At 40.1% G+C, this 20,037-nt stretch overlaps 2 protein-coding genes across 11 annotated transcripts in view; one reads left to right on the top strand and one right to left on the bottom strand.

Annotated features, from left to right (window-relative positions):
- LOC107263154 (facilitated trehalose transporter Tret1) overlaps positions 1-18,793 on the top strand; it is a 21,530-nt gene extending 2,737 nt beyond the window's left edge. The window contains exons 2-6 of one of the 2 annotated variants that reach the window (XM_025080453.1): positions 16,679-16,802; positions 16,928-17,178; positions 17,265-17,669; positions 17,750-18,038; positions 18,131-18,793. In XM_025080453.1, the coding sequence (XP_024936221.1) occupies positions 16,718-16,802; positions 16,928-17,178; positions 17,265-17,669; positions 17,750-18,038; positions 18,131-18,558 (1,458 nt within the window). In that variant the 5' untranslated portion in view covers positions 16,679-16,717 and the 3' untranslated portion in view covers positions 18,559-18,793. Of the gene's footprint in view, positions 1-15,321; positions 16,803-16,927; positions 17,179-17,264; positions 17,670-17,749; positions 18,039-18,130 lie in introns of those variants that run through there. The other variant, XM_025080452.1, reaches the window with a different exon arrangement.
- Positions 1-20,037, bottom strand: part of LOC107263155 (octopamine receptor beta-2R) — a 101,811-nt gene that overhangs the window by 24,676 nt on the left and 57,098 nt on the right. For 2 of the 9 annotated variants that reach the window (XM_015730065.2, XM_015730070.2), the window contains exon 1: positions 10,856-12,425. The exons of 2 other annotated variants lie outside the window; for them this stretch is intronic. The gene's annotated coding sequence lies outside the window, so the exon portion shown is untranslated. Of the gene's footprint in view, positions 1-1,411; positions 1,627-8,088; positions 8,227-8,318; positions 8,829-9,349; positions 9,390-10,855; positions 12,426-20,037 lie in introns of those variants that run through there. 5 more of the 9 variants (XM_015730066.2, XM_015730067.2, XM_025080454.1 and 2 more) reach the window with 5 other exon arrangements.

Here is a 20,037-nt window from a genome sequence, read left to right on the forward strand (position 1 = left end):
AAAAAAAAAAAAAAAAAAAAAAAAAAAAAAAAAAATTCATCCTTACCTAAAGTAAAATCAATATCGCCAAAATTCGTTTTACGTGTATATTAAGCGAACACCGAATAATTATATAATTGTGGAAATGAAATTACGATTGGAAATTTAATTTCATTCCGGTCCCATAGAAACCCATTGACTCGAAACATGAAAATTTGTTGGGCGACGCAACGGTGACGTAACGTCGACTTAATCCTCGTTAATGAAAACGATTGATATCACGATAATTAGATCGTTTGAAATTGGAAAATCAACGACCCGCACCGCCCCAGTCAAGCCTAACGTTGCTTAACTCGTAATCACATCTACACACTAGGAATTACGAACCAATTCCGCAGCAACTTCACACGCCGAAACACAGCATCGTTACAGGTACAAATAGAGTGCAAATCAGATGCAGTTTGACATACGCAAACACGAAAGCCTTGATCACGTATGAAATTAACGTTAGAATTGCATAACGCAATCTAGCCAAAAGTATAGAAAGTCAGAAGCCTACCGCCTAACAAGAATAACTGATAAGACTTTCAAAGAAAAATAAATATAAAAATCAATCCCAGTAGTAGGGACAGTAATGAAAAAAAAATAATCTAAAACATCCCTAAAGGTACTCTTCGAAAAGCTCAAAAGCTGTAGAGTTGCACGTGCGAGGCCAATCCATATGCTACACGTGCTTGGCCATGCCAGATGCAAGCGACAGATTTACGAACGCGTATACACGAGGCACAGAGTGATTACTTAGATAGGCTGGCTGTGCAATTTGTACGCAATACCTAAGCGCAGCAGCCCCCTTAGGGTAGAATATTGTGTATAGCCGGTATGGTTGCAGTCCGTGCTGTATAGCTTTGCCATGCCCGGGACATACAGCATAGAGGTAACAGGTCGTTTGAGCTTTTATGTCTCGTCGGCTTTACGGTGAGTTTAACTGTTGATTAAGTGCCGAGTAAAAGCCCTGCTTGGGATACTGGGTCTCTCCGTGCATAAAGCACAGGGGATAAACAATGGTCAGGTAACTCAAATAGTTAGATCCCTGGGGCGCTGTAAATTAATTTGAGTAATGGTTGATAACTGTGAAAAGTTGATGATCCAAATATATTTCAGTATGGGGAATGTTCGTATGTTTTGCAGTATGGATTATGGTGAGGGATGGAGGGAGGGGTGCTAATAAGAATAGTTAAACTATCTTTGCAATAGGCAGACAGACTAATTTCTGGGTATGCGATCGAAGGGGAATGAGATTTTTACAGGGGGTGAGAATTAAGGGTAAGATTGAGTTTATCGATGGGTGATTACAAAAAAAAAAATTAAGAGCTCGAACAGTGAATTTACTTTGGGTGAGAAAAAAAAAAGCGAGAATTAAGGCCAGACTCACCTTCTGGGTTATACGGGAAGCTGTGACAGGAAACTGAGATGGGGATGCTGAGAGGTGAATGAAGGATCTTCGATCTGGACCACGGGGTCACTCGATTCTTATTACAGCATCGAAGAAATTGACAGCAGTGAAGTAACTTGGGTAAGAGTCAGGTTTTATTAAATTCTATCTGATCCTGTCAAAAACTGGATACTTTGTGGTGTCGTCCCTTTTACCTGAAAAAAAGTAATTCTGAGGGATACGTGATGTATCTGTGAGAATTTACGTTGGATAAATTTTTTGAAATATTCAAGGAATCTTCGTTATCTCAGGGATTCGTCGGGCACAGGTATGCATAACCATGCTGGATTACTTTTTGAAAAGCAAATATACTTAAAGGTGAAAGGAAAGGAAAAAAATCGCCAATTTATCCAAGTAAGACCATTTCTTTAGTTTCCAATGTACTTTTCGTTCGTGGCACCCTTCGAATTTATCGTCGGATAAAGACGGATAGGCACCCAGTCTCTGTAGACACTTTTTTTTTTCCTTAAAAGGTAAAAGATAAGTACTCTCGAAATGCGTATGGAAGACGCTGGAAAATTTTATTTTAAGGCTCACGTTTCGCACCCTTACATATTCACTAGCGGTACTAAAGACTTTATAATCAAATAAAAAGAAATCAGACAGAATGGAGTCGCGGTTGTCCCATGAAATTAATTAAAAAAAAGACTTTAGCAAACACATCCTGTATAAAGAAGCCTCGATACACATGAAACTTTCGAATTTTTTCACAAAATTTTTCAGCTTTTCTAAAAATCATCAACGAATACTCGAAAGGTCATTAATGGTGTTATTGGTAACGTAAGAAGTGTATACTCCAACAAACAAACAAAAACTATAAAAAGTTACATAACACATTAAACACGAAAAACGAACAAAGCATTTTCCAAGGTAAAATATGACGATCGACTGGTATCGCTTGGATGTAACACACAAATAGAATACAGATCTTTGTTGTCTTTGGCAAATATAGACCAATGCGTTATTCAATCCTATTGGAATTTCATGAAGTTCCGTAGTTGACGGATGAATAGTTTGCCGACAGAAATCTCACTCGAGGATTCGCGATACTGAGTGAAGTTAGAAAAAAAAAAAAAAAATTTTAAAGACAAAATAATTTCGCACGCAAATTATCCCATGAGCTTTCCCTCCACTCAAATTATACGACTCGCGTTTCCCACGTTAATCGAGTAAAAACCTACGCACATGCTGCCAATTCATAATCGTACAGCAAATTACGAAAACGAACATCTCCCGCATAATCCACATTTGCCACGTGTCCAACTACGATCAGATGCGTGTCTGATTTCCGAGACAGTCGTTACGCACGTGGCTAAACGGGTTCTCGGCCAAAGCATCTATTTATAGTATGATAACAGGTCGGTATAATTTTACAATATAATTACACGAAAATAGCATACGTTAAGCGAGAGCTCGTTAACTAGATGTTAGGGCCGAACTGCAAATGAGCAAGGCGACGTTTCCATGGTAGCACGAGGCAGGTCCCTGTACCTAGGGAATGTTTCCTTGACAAACGATAACAATATCACGAGGTACCATTATCGGTCACAGGGTCCCCAGCAGAGAGCGCGAGATACGCCAAAATTTATGAGCTGACTAAAGCGATAGCCGCTTTCGTGAAAAATAATGATAAGACAAAAGCGCATATATATATATATATATATATAGTAACAACCTGAGAAAAAAGAAAAGAAAAGAAGACCTCACAGTCCACAGATAGGACTGTCACCTTAGTCACTGTGGCAAATAGTAATCTTTTAGTGGGTACGTGTAGAGTCGAAAGTGATAAGAAGTAAAAGAAGAAGAAGAAAAACACGAGAAGAATAAGTAGCAGGGTATATCTTTTCGGTTAATGACAGAGCGGACGAGCTATCGTCTGGTAACGGTTGTGAGGCGTATCTATAGAGAACGTCCTAAAAACGTGCTGGCTCGGTGGTAGCTGCGACGAGAGCTGGGTCTGTCGTTTTAAGTCCCCGTGGCGCAGGCTGCCACTGAGATAATGCACATAAAAGGAGGGACATTAGGGTTGCTCTGCGCAGGAGGGTTGAAACGTCCTTCGAGGAGGCTTGATAAACAGGAAAGTAGAAACGGGAGCTGCAGTGACTTCAAGGAAGAGGAGGAAGAGGAGGACGAAGAGAAATAGCTTAGTATAATAGGTTGGTGTATGAGATAGAGAGAGAGAGAGAGAGAGAGAGAGAGAGATAAGGGTTGTCTCTGAAAATTCCAGCAGATTCGACCAAGACAAAGGATTACGGTATACGGAAGGAAAGGGGGACCCGAGAAGCAAAGGGTGTGAAGGATCGTGGAAAGCGGAGAATAGCTAAAAGTCTCGTGAGGGTTCGTGCGATAATAAGGGGACACGAAAATATCGTAAAAGGGATTCCGCAATGGGTAACCTGAAGATATGAGAGGACATGATAGTAAGTTATTATTAGGACACTCAGGAAGCCACGTGCTAATTGAAATAGACGCATTACATCGCGACTCCTGGGAACGTCGAAAACTTCTTTGGGCGAGAAGAGTATTTCCATGTAAGGGAGAGACGGTATGTGTATTTCTTTGGCCGTATGTATAATTTACTGCACCGCGTGTGTATGGTCAATGCTCATGTGTGACGTCAGAGGGTCAAAGGTCCAGGAAGATGGCGAGGTTGCACTTTGCATGTAATTGCTGCTGCCGCGAATAATTATTTACTGACATGTAACCTCAGCGACAAGGTGAGATTATAAGATGAACGACGCAACGATGATCAACGACTTCCGCCGAGATGTCGGATGCTGCGCGAGCTTGATTCTGAACCTGCGAGACGTCGTCTCGCGATGGGCTGTCAGTGCGAAAATTGTGAATGATGAAGGATTTGAATAATGAAAAAAAATTTTAAAAAACGGGAATCAAATCTCGATGGAGATTTTGCTTGGATTTTACAAACTATTGGAATTCTTATATTTCGGCAATGAATTTCATTCGAGGAGGAAATAATGTAGTAAATGAAATAATGAAAATTTACGTTGTAATCGAATTTGAACGAACTTTTAAGTTATTTGGAAACGTCGTTTCGTAAAGTTTTGTCATTTCGAAAAATGTTCTTCGAGGTATGATTTCATTGAAATCCGCCCGTCTATCGAAAAGTGTACGTTCTGTTACTCGTCAGAGTAAGACGTCAGCGCGGCATGGCGCGAGAGAAACGTCCGAGGCAGCGAAAAGGCCAATTTGCAATAAGAAAAGTTATACGCCGAGCAATAAGTTATATTTTCAATTTCTTGCTCGCCTGGCCCAAAGTTGTCAACTATCGCGAAACTTACGAACAATTGAGAAACCGAGTTTCACGATAATTGATATACCCGAGAATAAATATATTTTTCAATTGCTCGATAAAGTACATTATTTTTCTGAGCTTCAGAAAGCTCGTAGTTCGTACTACGATTGTCTCATTTTTTATAAACCTGTAAAGAGACTCCAGATTAAAAAACTATATATACTTCCTGTCTATCAATAGATTGACGAGCAGCAAAGCCCGTGCTGAATATTGGCATTGTCTAAAGCACTTTGTTCACTGGCTAATTCGGCACCTGGTCATGACATTTTTTACAAGTATTTGTAAAATGTCAAATATAAACAATATATAAATTGAAAATCATAATGAACCAAAAAAATTCGTAAAATTTATAAAACATCCTTAACTGAAAGCCCGCCGAGTATCCAATTGCTGGTGATAATTAAAAGATTTCCGTTTGGCTGAAAATTCGTGTACTTCGGGCGGCAGCAACTTCACGGGCAATTGAACTTTGCGAAATGATCAAACGGCGAGAGTGCGAGCTTTTGATTTGCACAATTAAAGGGAAACCAGCACGTGGAATATCAATAATCAGTAAGACAGAAGACATTCGGAGAAAACTTACGTAACTATGGAATCGCAGGAATAACGGTACAGAGTGGGTGGAATTTCGTCAATTTTTCGGAAGCAACCGCAACCAATTTACGCTTACGACATTCTCGAAAATTATGGGAAAATAATTTGCGAAATGCGTAGAAGTCTCGGCTCGCGATCTAATATACCTATATACATGTCCTTTTCGCCAAGCACATAGGTATACGTAGAAATCTGGCGAATTGTTCGTCCTCGAATGCGACATTATCGTGCGGCTTCTTTCTTCTATTGCTCGCGAATTCAGCATTTCCCTGTATCTTTTACAAGCATATATATACACAAGCATGTATATATATACAAGCATATATATATACACACACGATTCTCAAATAGTTTCACGTTGGAAATTGCAGATTTTCGTTTCGCGACAGCAAAAATGTTCTCGCAGTGACAGAACCGGAACGTGAGTAGAAATTTTCGCAAGAAACCGCAGCTACGTGAAATCCTGCATCTATATCCGAGAAAATAGATGAACTCGTTTAAAGTAGAAAACGTTGTGAAATAGTCCAAATAAAAAGGACGCTTTTTAATGGTTTCCATTGCGTTAGCGTAGTAAACCGCGAGGACGATCCAAACCCATGAAATTCCACGGCTCTCGTTTAAACTGCACTCAGGCTGTGCAATCTGATACGGGACTTTCCTGGACTTTGGAAAATTAACGTGACGCAATAATTAATTTAATTGTGGATACAAATTACTGGCTAATTGATCAACGGTGCTAAAGCGTTGATCGATTGTTACGTGGGGAAGAAATCCCTAGGGAGACGAAAAAGTTTTTAAGGAATAGAGATCAATTACCTTAGCATATAGTATATACATATATATATACACACACACGGATACCAGAAATATATCTATATTCAACCAAAAAAAAAGAACTTTTCACCAAAAAAAAATAGCAACGCCATAAATTTTAAATTATTCTCAGAGAGAAAATTATAATTAATAAAAATAATAGTAATAGTGGGTATTGCGAGGGGGGAGGGATGAATATACACAAAAATTAATTGCTCAAGTAATTATCGAGCCTAGAAGTCTTTCTTCTATCGACAATAGAAGAAAGTCAAGTAAAGTCTGACTAGGAATAAAGCTACAGTCATCGGTCTTAACGCTAATTGTCCAATTAACGGGCAGCCGTTTGTTTAGGGCGAGCGGTTAAATTGGGAATGGCAGTAAGCTCGTAATTTAACGATCGCGGTAGGTGCCTCGCGCGTCCTTATCCGTAAAGGGGGATTTCCAGATTTCCAGGATCCGTCAGTTAGCCGGGAAAGAAAAAATAGAAGCAAAATAAAAATAGAACGAACGAACGATTAATTTTCCGACCAATAAAATCCAAAGGGAATTCTGAGTTTTTTCCAAAGATTGTGCTCCTTGGGTATTTGCAACGCAGGATGAGATAGGCTAGGTCGGAGATATTTTCTTGGGAATTGCGGGAAGTTCACGGTCTCGCAATTAACTGTGAGAGGATTTAATATTGAATTTAAAAAAAAAATGGTATCTCTTTTTTTTGGCAGCTCTTATATCTGGACCACGGAAGAGACTGTAAAATTCATTTTGTACAGAGTTGGCGGGACGTTAGCTTATCTCAGGAAGCTGGCGCTGCAATTCATTGTCGAACGAGATATCGAAAATTTTTTTTTTCCTCAATAAATAATAAATAAGGATTTTTTTCCCAAATTATGACTAACTACATACAATGGAAATCCGTAAATCTGTTAATTTTTTGTTTATACTCGAATTCATTTTTAGACGAGATTAATAGATTTTTCATAAAATTCACAAATTGTTAATCTGGATATTTACAATTAGTTGTGGAATACATAAAATGAAGTATCATTAAATACAGAATTTTTCAAAAGCACTAACTGAAATTGGCTTTAATACGGGAACGAACTATATGTGAAAAGTTGAAGGAGTGCGTTTGTCCTATAATATTATATACTTAAGATTTTCCAATTTTATTGGAAACGAAATATTGGAAATACCTCAATCGGATGCCATTCGACCGAGAAGAAAAAAAAGGTATTGAACATACTCGAAAGCTTTTTGATATCTTATAAAAAATTTATAAGCATTCCTCTTAGCTTTGATCATGAAACAATTATTGTACAAAGCTCTCGCGTAGTCCCCAGCTTCATGAAATTTCAAATTCCACGCGAAATAGACGTAGCGTATGAATAAATGAGAATTAATATGACTTCCACGTCTAAGAATAGCCGCTTGACCATACGAAGTATGTAAGGGACGGCTAAGTGAATAATGGCCAATCGAATTGTCACAGGTCATAATAAAGAGGGCAGAACTGGCTGTCAGAACGTTAGCGCCTCTCGACAATTTATTTCACAGACCTCGTTCGCACTTGTCAAACCAAAAAAAAAGGTACCAAAATACTACCAATAACTCTACAAATTGCTAACAAATCAACCATGAGTTCCATATCAATAAATTCGTTATCAGTGCAATGCATAGATAATCTGAAAAAAAATATTTTTACTGTCCCAGCTTACCGAGCAAATCTATATGTAGTCAAATATCCTATCGATCAACTGTTTGTAAAACATACGCAAAGATTTGAAAAAAAAAAATGATTAAGCCGACAGAAATTAAGACAAAAGTGTCAAAAGTGACAGATCGAACCGACAAGCTGATGGAACCCAAAAGTATTGCCCGGTAGTTCGATCGAACGTACCGGAATAATGTATTTTAAGGTCTGGCCGAAAGTTGACTGTTTTGGCATTGAGCCACTCATCATTTTAATGACACGAGCATCCGTCGCTGCTAGCTTTGAATGCGATTTTGGCACTGGGTTGAACGAGACCTGTCATACCTGCGAATAAATTTTCAAGCACGTCGTTGTAACGTCAATTATTGCAATGCCGGACAAAAGTTTTTGGAATTTTTTTAAGACTACAAAATTACCGATTATTTAATTGAAACAATCAAGTTACTCGAGGACGCCTCTCGGTAGGATTCTCAAGGCTGGTCATAGTTCTGCTTATAATCGGACGTCATCCACTTTCAAAGCTGGTCTTGGGCGGATAACGTCTGATCACGGCATGAGATCCTCCACTTGGACATTAATTTACTGTATATAATTTCCCCCATGGTACAACGAAAGACACTCGACTTCATTTTTAGAGTCACCTAGCTAGCGTACAAATATTTTTCTCCATGATGAATTCATCTGGCTGACGTCATTCTCTGAGACGATGCTAATTCCACGATGAACCTTGATGACCCTTCCAGATTATGCATAAGTTGATGAACCAATGATAAATTGTACCTGTTCGAATGTTAAGCCAAAATGAAGATCCCTTGATCGATGATAAATTAATTGTAGATTGAGAATTATATGAAAGAATGACGTGGGGCCTGACAAATTTATCGTTAAGAAAATATTTACACGGGAGCCCCTTAATACATATATAGATATATATAACCCAAAAATATAATATAGTTATACAATGACACGTGTATATGCAGCTGAACGGGATACGAGGACAGAAAATAAATTCCAACGATACAAAAATAACCGACGATCTCTCTTATAATAAAGACAAGTAGTAGCTCTATGGAGATAAACTTAAAGTCGATAACGCGTCGTCGCTTTCCGCGTTTCGAGGAAAAAAATTGAGTGGCCCGCGACAGGAATTAACGAGATGCTAAAAAGCAGTGTCCTCGACAGGTAAGATTGGTACGCGGTAAGATTTGTCGAACAAAAGTAAAAAAGAAAAAAGAAACACCAATAACCGTGAGAACAAGTAGGTAGTAAATAAATTGTGTCGTCTTAGTCAACAAGTGGAAACGCAATTTCTGAAACGACGTAGTGTCGCGTTCGAGTCGGCCAACGAGTAGCCAGCAGTGTTTATCATAGTAATTTAAAAAACAATGCCACGCCGCATATTATTTTTATCGCCCGGTACGGCAGCGCGGTATCAATAATTTAATACGGTCTACGTCGTCCACGTGTGATGCACGATGAATCCGTCACTGTAAAACAAACAAAACAATTGACTGATTTTATGCATACACTTTTACATACAGAAATAGCCAAATTCTAATCATAATTTTCAACTTACGAACAATCTCGGAATATTTCTAGCCGGTTTCGTTGCTTGCTAAAAAAAAATTCGCTAAATTTTATATACCTCGTAGTGCATAACTTCCTAGATCCGCAACGGAGGCTTCACTCACAGTTCGCGTTATAGAAAGTATATAGAAATAGAATCTGATTGGCGAACTGGCGTTTATTGATAGCGCTCAGCTGTTCGGATTTGGCAAAGGCGAGACAAGGCAAGAGCTTGATGTCGTCAGGCATTATTGTTATTTTGAGCGTTGTCGAAGGTTGGTGGATACTCGCGCTTCTATTACATTAAGACCGAACAACCGACTCGATGTTCTTCGATTCGAGGTGAAGAGCTCGCGACAAACTTCAGGCTATTCCTGTGTTTCGGGAAATAGGGTACAAGGTCCGTCATATTGTTTCCTCTTGGATCTTCCTGGGTCTTCCACCTAAATAACTAAATGAGGAAGTTTTGTACGGTGGTACGGCAGGGCAGACGTGCCTGGAAACGTTTACCAATATCTTATGGCAAATTATATTACATTATACTGTTTACCGTATCAAAATAATTATTGAATTCGCGACCGACGATGTTTCGCTGAATGAATTTCAGTTAGCGTGTTCATCTTTGATCAAACGGATATACCAATTTGAAAGTAATTAAAAGATACGCAACAATCGTATACTAACGAGCTATTATTTTCATGGATGATGAATGATCGTTGTGCGATAAAAAAACATACACGCGAAAACAATGCACTTTGTTGGATGAATGACGAATCTGTACTCGATGAGTTCGTTATCAGTCGATAAACAGATAACGTATGCATTTAATAGGTTAATTTATATTTTCGAAAATTCACTCGTGAAAATTCAAACGATAAAGACGATTTTCTCGTAAGCTGCGCGACGCTAATATTTCCGGATAAAAACTGTTAATCCAGCTGGTTAACGGGAAGAGAACCGTCGCGCGAATAATCTTGGAGACGCTGCGCGGCGACGTAATTCCAAATTACCACTAGAGTAACGATGTTAAATTTAACACGAGAAAATTGTTAGGGAAAAGTGGTAATCTTCGTTTAAGCTTTAATCCCAACGACTAACCATACTTTTTTTCCTGCGACTATGTCGCCCGCGTTATGATACTGTGCGCCTTTACGTCTTTACGCAAAAAAAATTTTGTAATCAGAAAATGTCAACTTTGAAAATACACAGGACGCCAGTGCAACGTAACTTATATTGTGAGGTATAATATTATCAATGTCGTCAACTTATAGTGACTACTTCAAATTGATTAAGCGTTTAACAGTCACTATACGTAATTAATGTTAGACATGAATATATTTACTATTATTCGAATCGAACGATGCATAAGAAATCATAATGAACTTACTACGTGCTGCAGCGACAATTCACGATAATCAAAACGTGTCGACTGCTTTCTTTTTTCTTCTGGTTATCTTGGAAACAGCGGAGCAGAGGTACTTCGATATTGCATCAGTAAGAAGAGTCGTGACCGTACATACATATATAATAAGGATATACACAGATCACTTTGAGCCGTATGGAGTAAGCGTCTGTTTGATTAACCGCCTTCAGTTAGTTTGTTGTGCTATTAATCACCGATGATCGTACACTCGAACCGTCAATGACAAACTCACTTATTGATATTACGTTTATCAAGCCGATTACCTACACAGTACAGTTAAGTTACCGCACCACTCACTCGCGAGAACACCACGTTTTTATAGGTTATAAAAATTCACAGATGCCAAGTAGATCGACGGACGCTTGTTTCGAGCGAGATTGAAATTCACTTGAAATTAAGTTATCTTGGTAGCATTAACTGAAGTGCCTTCTCGACCGATGGAAAAAGTATTTTGACAGGCGCCAGGACGTTTAATAACATTAACGCTTCAAGTCGTCCCGACTTAATTCGCCTTTCCAATTAACGACTGTCGACCTTCGTCGTTTGATGGAGACTTAATTATCAAGTCCTAACAATAAATTTACTCATAATCTCATTTACAAATCTTCTGCGTTTATATTATCTTTCGGATTTTGTTAAAGAGACACGTCTTCCGCGCTGCGTATAATTCCGTAGAGTTTAACGGACACAGAGAGCTTCGCACTGAATCTATATGGACACTTCGCGCTGTTGACTTCTTCACGAAGATACGACCATACCTAAACGTTCACGCACTGTCATCACTTTTGATATCCCTCGATTTCTCAATTCTTCTAGTCGACTCGATCTGTTGATTTTCCAAGTTCCATCATTAGCGGAATGCCGTGCCACGTATCCTCGAAACTGTCGTTACGTGATGCGACTTCGCGTGACAGGGGCAAAAACTCGAGATGAAGAATGCATAATAAAATGAAAAGTAACGAAAAGGAAAATCCTTGATGGATGACAGAGAGACTTTTTTGGTAAATCTAGGGAAAAACTTTTCACTCACACGTCACTCCTCTGCTTTCTCTCTCTCTCACTCCTCTTTTCATAGCTTCGCACAGAGACAGAGCAAGAGGGGAGTAAGAGAGCTCGACTGTACGAAAGAGAAAGAAAGTCCACGAGGTAGAGAAGGGAGAAAGGGAGTGACAGGCAGTCTCTCTCTTTATCGTTTTTATCACAATCACAAAAAATTAGCCTCACGACTGAATGTACCCGCCGCTGGCTTGTCGATTATTCACGTTGCTTCGTAAATCGCAAAATGGAAACCACGAGAATCGCTCAGCTGTGTTTTCCACGGCTTGAACGAGAACTTTTAATTCACTCCATGGGAATGCATTCACGTATCGACGAAATGAACGTGACTACCGGAGAGGACGAGCACGGGAGTGAAGAAAAGAGACCCTGGGGAGAAATAGAGAGAGAGAGAGAAGGAGAGAGAGCGCGCGCGCGGTGGGTAGTTGTCGAGAACAGCGTGGCGGGTCGGCTGCGACTGAATCGACTCGAGTCGAGCGTCGCGACTCGAGTTTGAATGAGCCGGCGTCGGTTACGGCTCGCACATCAGCAACGGACGGAGGGGCACCGAGCGAGAGAGACAGACACAATTGAACAGGGCACGAGAAACCAGTGAACGCACGAGAGAGAAGAGGATATGCAGAGATGACAGTATAAAATAATGAAATGCAATATCTCGAAAAGCTCGAAATTAATTTCTTTTTATTTCTGTATCTATACATATATATATATATATCTCAACGACTCGAAATTATATACCTCGGCCCCAACTGTGCTTTGCAGGCACGCAAGCTCCCTTATGATTACCAGTCAAGATTTTCAAGAGAAATGGACTGAAGCTTTAAAGCTCTGCCTGAGGGCCAACACGTCACCCGGAGTGTGATTTCTCTCTACGCTCCGTGGTATTTCGTAAAAGACTCTACTTTTCATTTGAATAGACGAACCTTTCACGTCTCCAGGGACAGTTTTGGCTCAAGATATTTTCATCCGCGAGGTTTCAAATTATACCAATCGCAGATATACTTTATTTCTAAGCAGCAACTCCTGGCTCACTTAGATTTGATGTACGAGAAAAATGTTTTCTTCTTTTTTTTTTTTACAAAATTGGTACGATCAACATTGGCTCTAATCAATGTATCAATCACATTTTACAACTATCCTACGATCACTTTGCTATGTCGTAGAATGAAAATAAAAATTCTTTGTTCCTTCATCACTTCCGGCCTGTTACAATCTGTCATTATGGACCCGATAGTCGCATTATCATCAAGTTTTCCGTAATTGCGGACGAACAGAGTGTACACGGACGATGTCGTAATAGAACACGGCCCTAATTACGTACCACGAACAATTAACAATTCAATTCCGTGCATGTTCCGACATTCCAGACCGTTACGTCGATCCACGTGAATGACGCTACACGCGAAACTTCACGTAAAACACATTAGATACCCTTATACGTATTGCGTATTATTTTATCATAAGCTACTCAATTCAAATTTACGATACTTCCTGATAACTTTCTTATCTGAATTTTCTAACTCCTTCCATACGTAAAATTAGCGACAATTGTCGATGCATGATTTTACTATAGATGATTAAATTATCTGAAAGTAAAAATAAAAACAGACTCACATATTTATCCTTGTCTCATAATCAATTTATGCATTCCAACATTTTCCCACATAGTTACATGACTCGAATACAGCATACACGTATTACCCACTATTACTATAGATAAGCAATCAGTCGAACGATGACTTAAGTCATTTTCCCAGGAATCCAATTCCTCGTGAGAATTGATGCTCATTCGGCTGCACGTCAGGAAAACATTACTATATATATATACACGCATTACTATGATATACGTGTGAAAGCAAGTCGTAAACAAATGACACATAACGTAACAGATACAACGTCTGGAAATGAATTATGCTATAAATAATACATTAAGCGCGAATCAATAATTCAATCACTGATGTAACAAGAATGCAGTGATTATGTCTATAAAAAGTTTAATTAACGTTAACAATGTAACATACATATCCTCTTATCAGATTGGCTTCACCTATAAACTGCGATCGATAGTGCATGATACGTGAAGGGAAAGCGAATCGACGTGAGTCAAATACGTCATGACGTATCGAGCGGGTGGCTTTGTTATTTATCGGTTGATTTATTTTTCGTAACTTTAGCAATATTGCCTCCGTAGCACGTACAGTCGGTAAAGCAACGATCAACGCGCGTTGTACGATATTCCGGGCTTTGAGAACGTCAGACATTAATAATGGCCATTAATTAGATAGATATTAGTTGTATTAGGCGCACGTGTTATACGGAACATGATTGCAGTATAGAGAATCAAATTTTGAATAAAGTCTACCGCGTACGGCCTATATCTATATACATCATTGAAGAAAGTAGCTCCTACCAAATTATACTCTCAAGTGTGACTTCGATAATAATAATAAAAAATTTGTTTCATCTACCCCAACCTGATACTAATTGCAATGCGGATTTTGAGCACTACCCTACTCGCATATCTTTACGTCAGTATAATTAAAAAAAGAAAAATTCATAAGGCCCTCCAACGAAATACTCTTCTTGCGTGACCATTAATTTCGTCGAAATTTTATTTTTTTCCATACGAAAATACCACAGCTTGGCTTGGGACTTCCCAGAGGCAAAGTACCAGGACCGCATATCTCTCACGCGATAACGAGGCACGCATCGTCGCATTTCAGCCGCCTTTTCATTAGTTTGCGCAAGCTCAGTTCCTCTTGCGTATATTTCTATATACACATATATTTCACGTACGTTAGGTACGTCTAGTTGAATCGAGTAGGGACTGTCTAAGTGCATCCTCTTCTTTCGTCATCCCTCTCACCCCCATTCCATTTCACCAACTTACTCCCGTCCTCAAAGCAGTAAGTCGCGCCGGTTGAAAACATTCGTAACATAAAATATCGCGGTACCCACGAGTAACTGGTCCATGTTATTTTGAGCTTGCAAGCGAGGTGTCGCACCCATCATTTGACGGGTAAGAAAACGCGAGCTTGCGGAATGTAAATTTCAAGAGGATCCCACCTGTCGCCCGCTAACGTACTCGCGTCACCAAACTTTATATTAGCCTTTTGCTCAGCTACGTAAAAAGACAATACAGATCGTACACGTGTCATTGGTGTCAAGTTCTTTAACGAGGAGCCACATTTTTTTTTTACACGAGCTCCAAGTCTTTCAACACTTGTAATATTTAAATCCTGTCCTGTATTTCTTTTCGGTATCCTCGCTATAGCCCGTGGTCCATGATCTTCAGGGATGCTGTATGGACCCTATTTCCTATGGGAGTGATATTGACTTAATGATTAATCGACGTTATTAACGTACCGACATTCTCAGGCATGGCCAAGCCAAACGACCGGTATATGCCTTATGCAATTGCTCGCGGTTTATCGGCTCCACTCGTGGCTTTCAGTCGGCCAAGTTATTATCGCAAATTGTATACGTAGGTAGATGCATGCGTGTGCCTCTTGACCGTGGGTCACTCTGACGTAAAGCCGCAATCCTAACGAACTACTTGGCTTCCTCGATAAAACGAGTACGCGTTAGGATTCTAGGGAGGATTTCCGCCCGGAGGGATCGCAGTGCGTGAGTGAATGCAGTCACGTATGTGAATGGGTCGGCACGAGTGTACGTCGTGTAGTGATTACGCAATGTGAGAAGATGATTTAACGTAGAGGAATCTTACGTGGCCCAATTTCATCTCGTCGAGCTTATTCGTGCTTGAAGCATAGTGGATAATAGAGTGTACGCCGTACGGAGGTACGCGTGACGCGGATAGTCGAAGTTTTGGATATTACGGATAGTACGGACGATAAGCCCAATTTCTATTTATCGTTCTATCTGGGTCATAATTGAGCAGTGTAATTAAAGATAAGATAAGGGAGGATTTATATGGTTGGATTTGGGTTCGATTATATACGTTCTTATCTGCATGCCTGTGGCAAAGCTCGGATATTTTTCTTATTTCTCTTTCTAGTAACTTTTCGTGATTCTGTATAAGCTACAGTTCTTGCGTAGGAAATCCCACAGGATTCTCACTGCTAGGATAATTCCATAGGCGTCTGGAGCTTGCATGACTTTACTTCAAGATCAAAGCTCGAGTTTCGATCAGATCCAAATTCTTATTAGGTTTTTAGGTTTCGAGTGCATTTTTCGAAATTTTCTCTTTCATCGAAATGGTAACTCCGCGAGGATACAGATATTGGCTGTAGTAAGAAATGTGAGAATTTTAATGAAAAAGAAATGTACGTTCGTTCAAACCAGTTGGTACTGAAAATTGAAAGTAAATCAAGAGAAGTTTAAAAAATTTGACACGAACTTATCGCTCTTACTGATTGGAACGTTGGAATAATTGGAAAAGAACCGATAATACAATTTTCCGATCGATATCAATAAATTGCCGAATCGAATGGTACGACAAATGACGTATGATGGATTTTGTTTGATAACGAGGAAAGAGAGGAGTATAAGAATATAACGTAAAAAGTTGGTCATAGGGGTGGATGACGAGAGAAATTTTGAAAAAAAAAAAGAACAAAACACTACCCCGTAGTAGTACCCCGCAATCTGATTCCGCTATCGTATAAACGCAAGTTGCGCCACAGCAGATTGATTCAGTCATGTCTCTGATTTCCTACGGACAGGCTAATTCTCGTATGCCTGATTCACGGTGGAATTCATTTTGATCAGGCATAAACACATTCTGCTTTGCTCTTTCGTAAAACGAAGATGACCTCCATCTCGAATACTGACCCGACGAGTCTCGACGTCGTCAAGGCCAGGAGGTTAAATCAGCATGTTGGCGCAATCATAGGTGAGCAATGGCAATTCATCAGCCGTAGGAAAGAAAATCACTGAATTATTAAAGGACGTTTAATCAAATTTTTTATCTCAAAAATCATACCAAATTTGAAAAATCACTTTATCATTGTCTTTCAGCATCGCTCGGTGGATTTGCTTTTGGCGCAACGCTAGGCTGGAATTCAAGCGCTAGCGACACTATGAGAAATATACTCAACGCTACTGGTACCGAGATTGGATTAATCGGAGCATTAATTAATGCAGGTGCATTTCTGGGTGCATTGATTGTACCTTGGTTACTTTTATACGTAAGTCGTACCGGCGCGATGTATGGTACTATTCCATCTTTAATAATCGGCTGGACGTTCATATGTTGCGCCGGCCAAAAGGTATGAAAATATACGTATAATTAATTGTCAGCCGACTAATTTCAACGTCCAGTCAATTTATATTCATCTCATCCTATTTCCGGCAGGTTTGGCTTCTCATGGTCGGACGCACAATCTGCGGTTGTGCCGGTGGCGTCTTTTGCGTTATCACGCCCATATACATAGCCGAGATCGCTGAAAAAGATATTCGCGACAGGCTGCTTACGTTTTTTCAACTTTTACTAAATTGCGGAATCATGTACTCGTACGTCATTGCTCACGTAATAAACGAGAACAGTACGATATGGAAATACAGTTTATCCTGTGCCGGATCATGCGCCCTGATAGCGTTAGTCAATCTAATACCAGAGAGTCCCCTATACCATCTTGGTAATAACAATGAAAACAGTGCTAGAGTAGCCATGCAGTGGTATCGCGGCGATCATTACAATTACGAATTGGAAATGGAGGAATGGAGACGTCTAGCGATTATTGACCAATCAGAAAAAAAAGTTAGTCTATGATTATTTTCCGTTATAAAGCAGTACCGTTACTACGATGAATATTTTTTTATTTTTTTTTTTTTTTTCAGTTTACCTGCAGATTCTTCAGCAACAGGAAGGTACTCCGTTCCTTCTTAGCCTGCTTTGCCGTCATAGTTACTCAACAGCTAAGCGGCATAAACACGATGATATTTTATGCTCTGACACTGTTCAGTGTCGGTGGTTCCGGTGAGTTGACGGCGAGTGAACAGTGCTTAGTGGTGGGAGCGATGCAGATAGCATCCTGTTTCCTGGCAAGCCTGTTGATCGGTACAGTCGGTCGAAGGACACTCTTAATAGCATCGGCCTTTCTCATGGGACTGTGTCTCATACTGCTTGGTAACTATTCATGAACCAGTCGGTACGATAATAAATCGAGAGATAGATTGGAGAGCGATCGGACGGAGTTCAGCTATGGATCTTTGGTGCAGGTTGGTTCTTCAAGGTCCGCGAGCAGGATCCTGAGTACGACGACGTTTACTCCTGGATGCCACCAGCCTGGTTTACGCTCTTCTTCGCTTCCTACAACCTCGGCGTAGGTCCTGTCTCTTGGGCCATCTTGGGCGACAACTTCCCAATGGAAGTAAGACTTAAGGCAGCTTCGGCCGCGGCTGCCTTCAGCTGGCTCGTGTCGCTGATCGCGACCATGACTTTTGGCGAGATGCTGGATGCCCTCGGTATCCCGAAGACCATGTGGGTCTTTGCGGCCTTTTGCTGGGTCGGAGCCATCTTTTGTGGGATTATCGTCACCGAGAACAACGGAAAGAGTCTGGCTGACATCCAAACAGATTTTGGAATAGACGCGGAACCAGAGCCAGCTACTCAAGTGCCGGTTGTATCCGTCAGAGAAGAAACTTGACGCGATAGTTTTTTTAAGGGGAAGAAAATTTATTATCCTTACTGATGATCGCTCGAGATGAAATCGAGTACGTGAGTTTTTTATCCCGATGAAGGACCCTTTCCTCATTTTCTCCTTTGTTAGTCAGTTAGTCTCCTCAGTTAGCTGCAGTTTTGTGTTCGCCCGGAAATTGAAAACCCAATAGAATTTTTATGGTGGTTCTATGGTATCGTTTATAAAAATGGCTTGTCCCTTACTCTTATGAAAATCATTATTGTCATTCGTCATTAGATCGTCTTCTATTCGATCTTCATCAAAACGTCGACTTGGACGAACAATTCTCATAGCAGGCAAAGCGAAACGAGGAAATCCGAAAATAAATACAAACAGATACTACCGTTTTGAATTTCAGCCAAATACTGGAACTATAGAGTATTTTTGAAAAATCAAAAAAAAAAAAGAGTCGTACGAGGTACAACTCACAAAATCTTATGATACAGCACGCCATTCCACACCTCATATATATATAAACACACGCATAGTCTTACGGCAGTGACGTAAAAAAATTGTTTGGTCTTTGAAACGACGTGAATCAAGGAAATTACAACCGGAAACGTATAATATACGTGAGCGTCGCCGTGCTCGTTATTTATTTCAGCTTCGCTCCCATTCAGTGATTTACAGTAATAGGAATTCCAAAGAGTCGTCGAACGTTTCCTTGGAAAAGCTTGCGAGCTTATTTCCTTCCATGGAAGCTTAGTGTTTCCTTAATTTCTTTATATCCTTACTTCCCATCACAAAATTATTCACGCGGACGCGATCATGGTTCCTTCGGAACTTATTGCGTCATCGAAATAGCCATTGGCCTCTTGCACAGCTTCTCTCTGGATTCGCTCGATGGTCGCGTCGGTCGAGAAAATTTTTTGGCGACTGGCCAACCAACAAAAAAACAGCACCCTACGTGTATTATATTTCTACTAAGATACTACCAACAGATGTCAGCTTCCCGCTGTGCTTAAGACTAAGCGCGGCGAAAATAACAAATTGTTCAAAGGGTTTGTACAGACAATACAAGTTTCCCGGTTGGCGTTCAAAGTCCTTGGAATTGTTACCGCTGATAATAACAATAACGGCTACGCAAAGTTTTCGACAATGAGAGAAGGAATTTTTGATCTGACTGCAAGCGCGATCGTATCTCTCGGCCAATTATACTTGGACCAAACTCTCTGATGCAGACTCGAACGCCATCGAAGAGACTAATGCCGTTTCCCCTCGGCGAAAGCTCACGGACGTAGAATCTGGAAACTCCGTGGAAAGCTTCGCATTACTCGCCTAATCAAATCGGGTTGCATAGCATCAGGTGCAGTTGCGCATCTGCCGTTGTATTACAGCGATCTAAAGGCTGCAGGACGTTAAACGTTGTTGATTGACGTTAAATAATGTACAATGTAGAACTCATCGTACAACTAGAGCCTCTAAAATAGTCAACGCATTGATCGC

This window comes from Cephus cinctus, unplaced genomic scaffold, assembly GCF_000341935.2.
Source record: "Cephus cinctus unplaced genomic scaffold, Ccin1 Ccin1_scaffold0132, whole genome shotgun sequence".
Taxonomy (NCBI): domain Eukaryota; kingdom Metazoa; phylum Arthropoda; class Insecta; order Hymenoptera; family Cephidae; genus Cephus; species Cephus cinctus.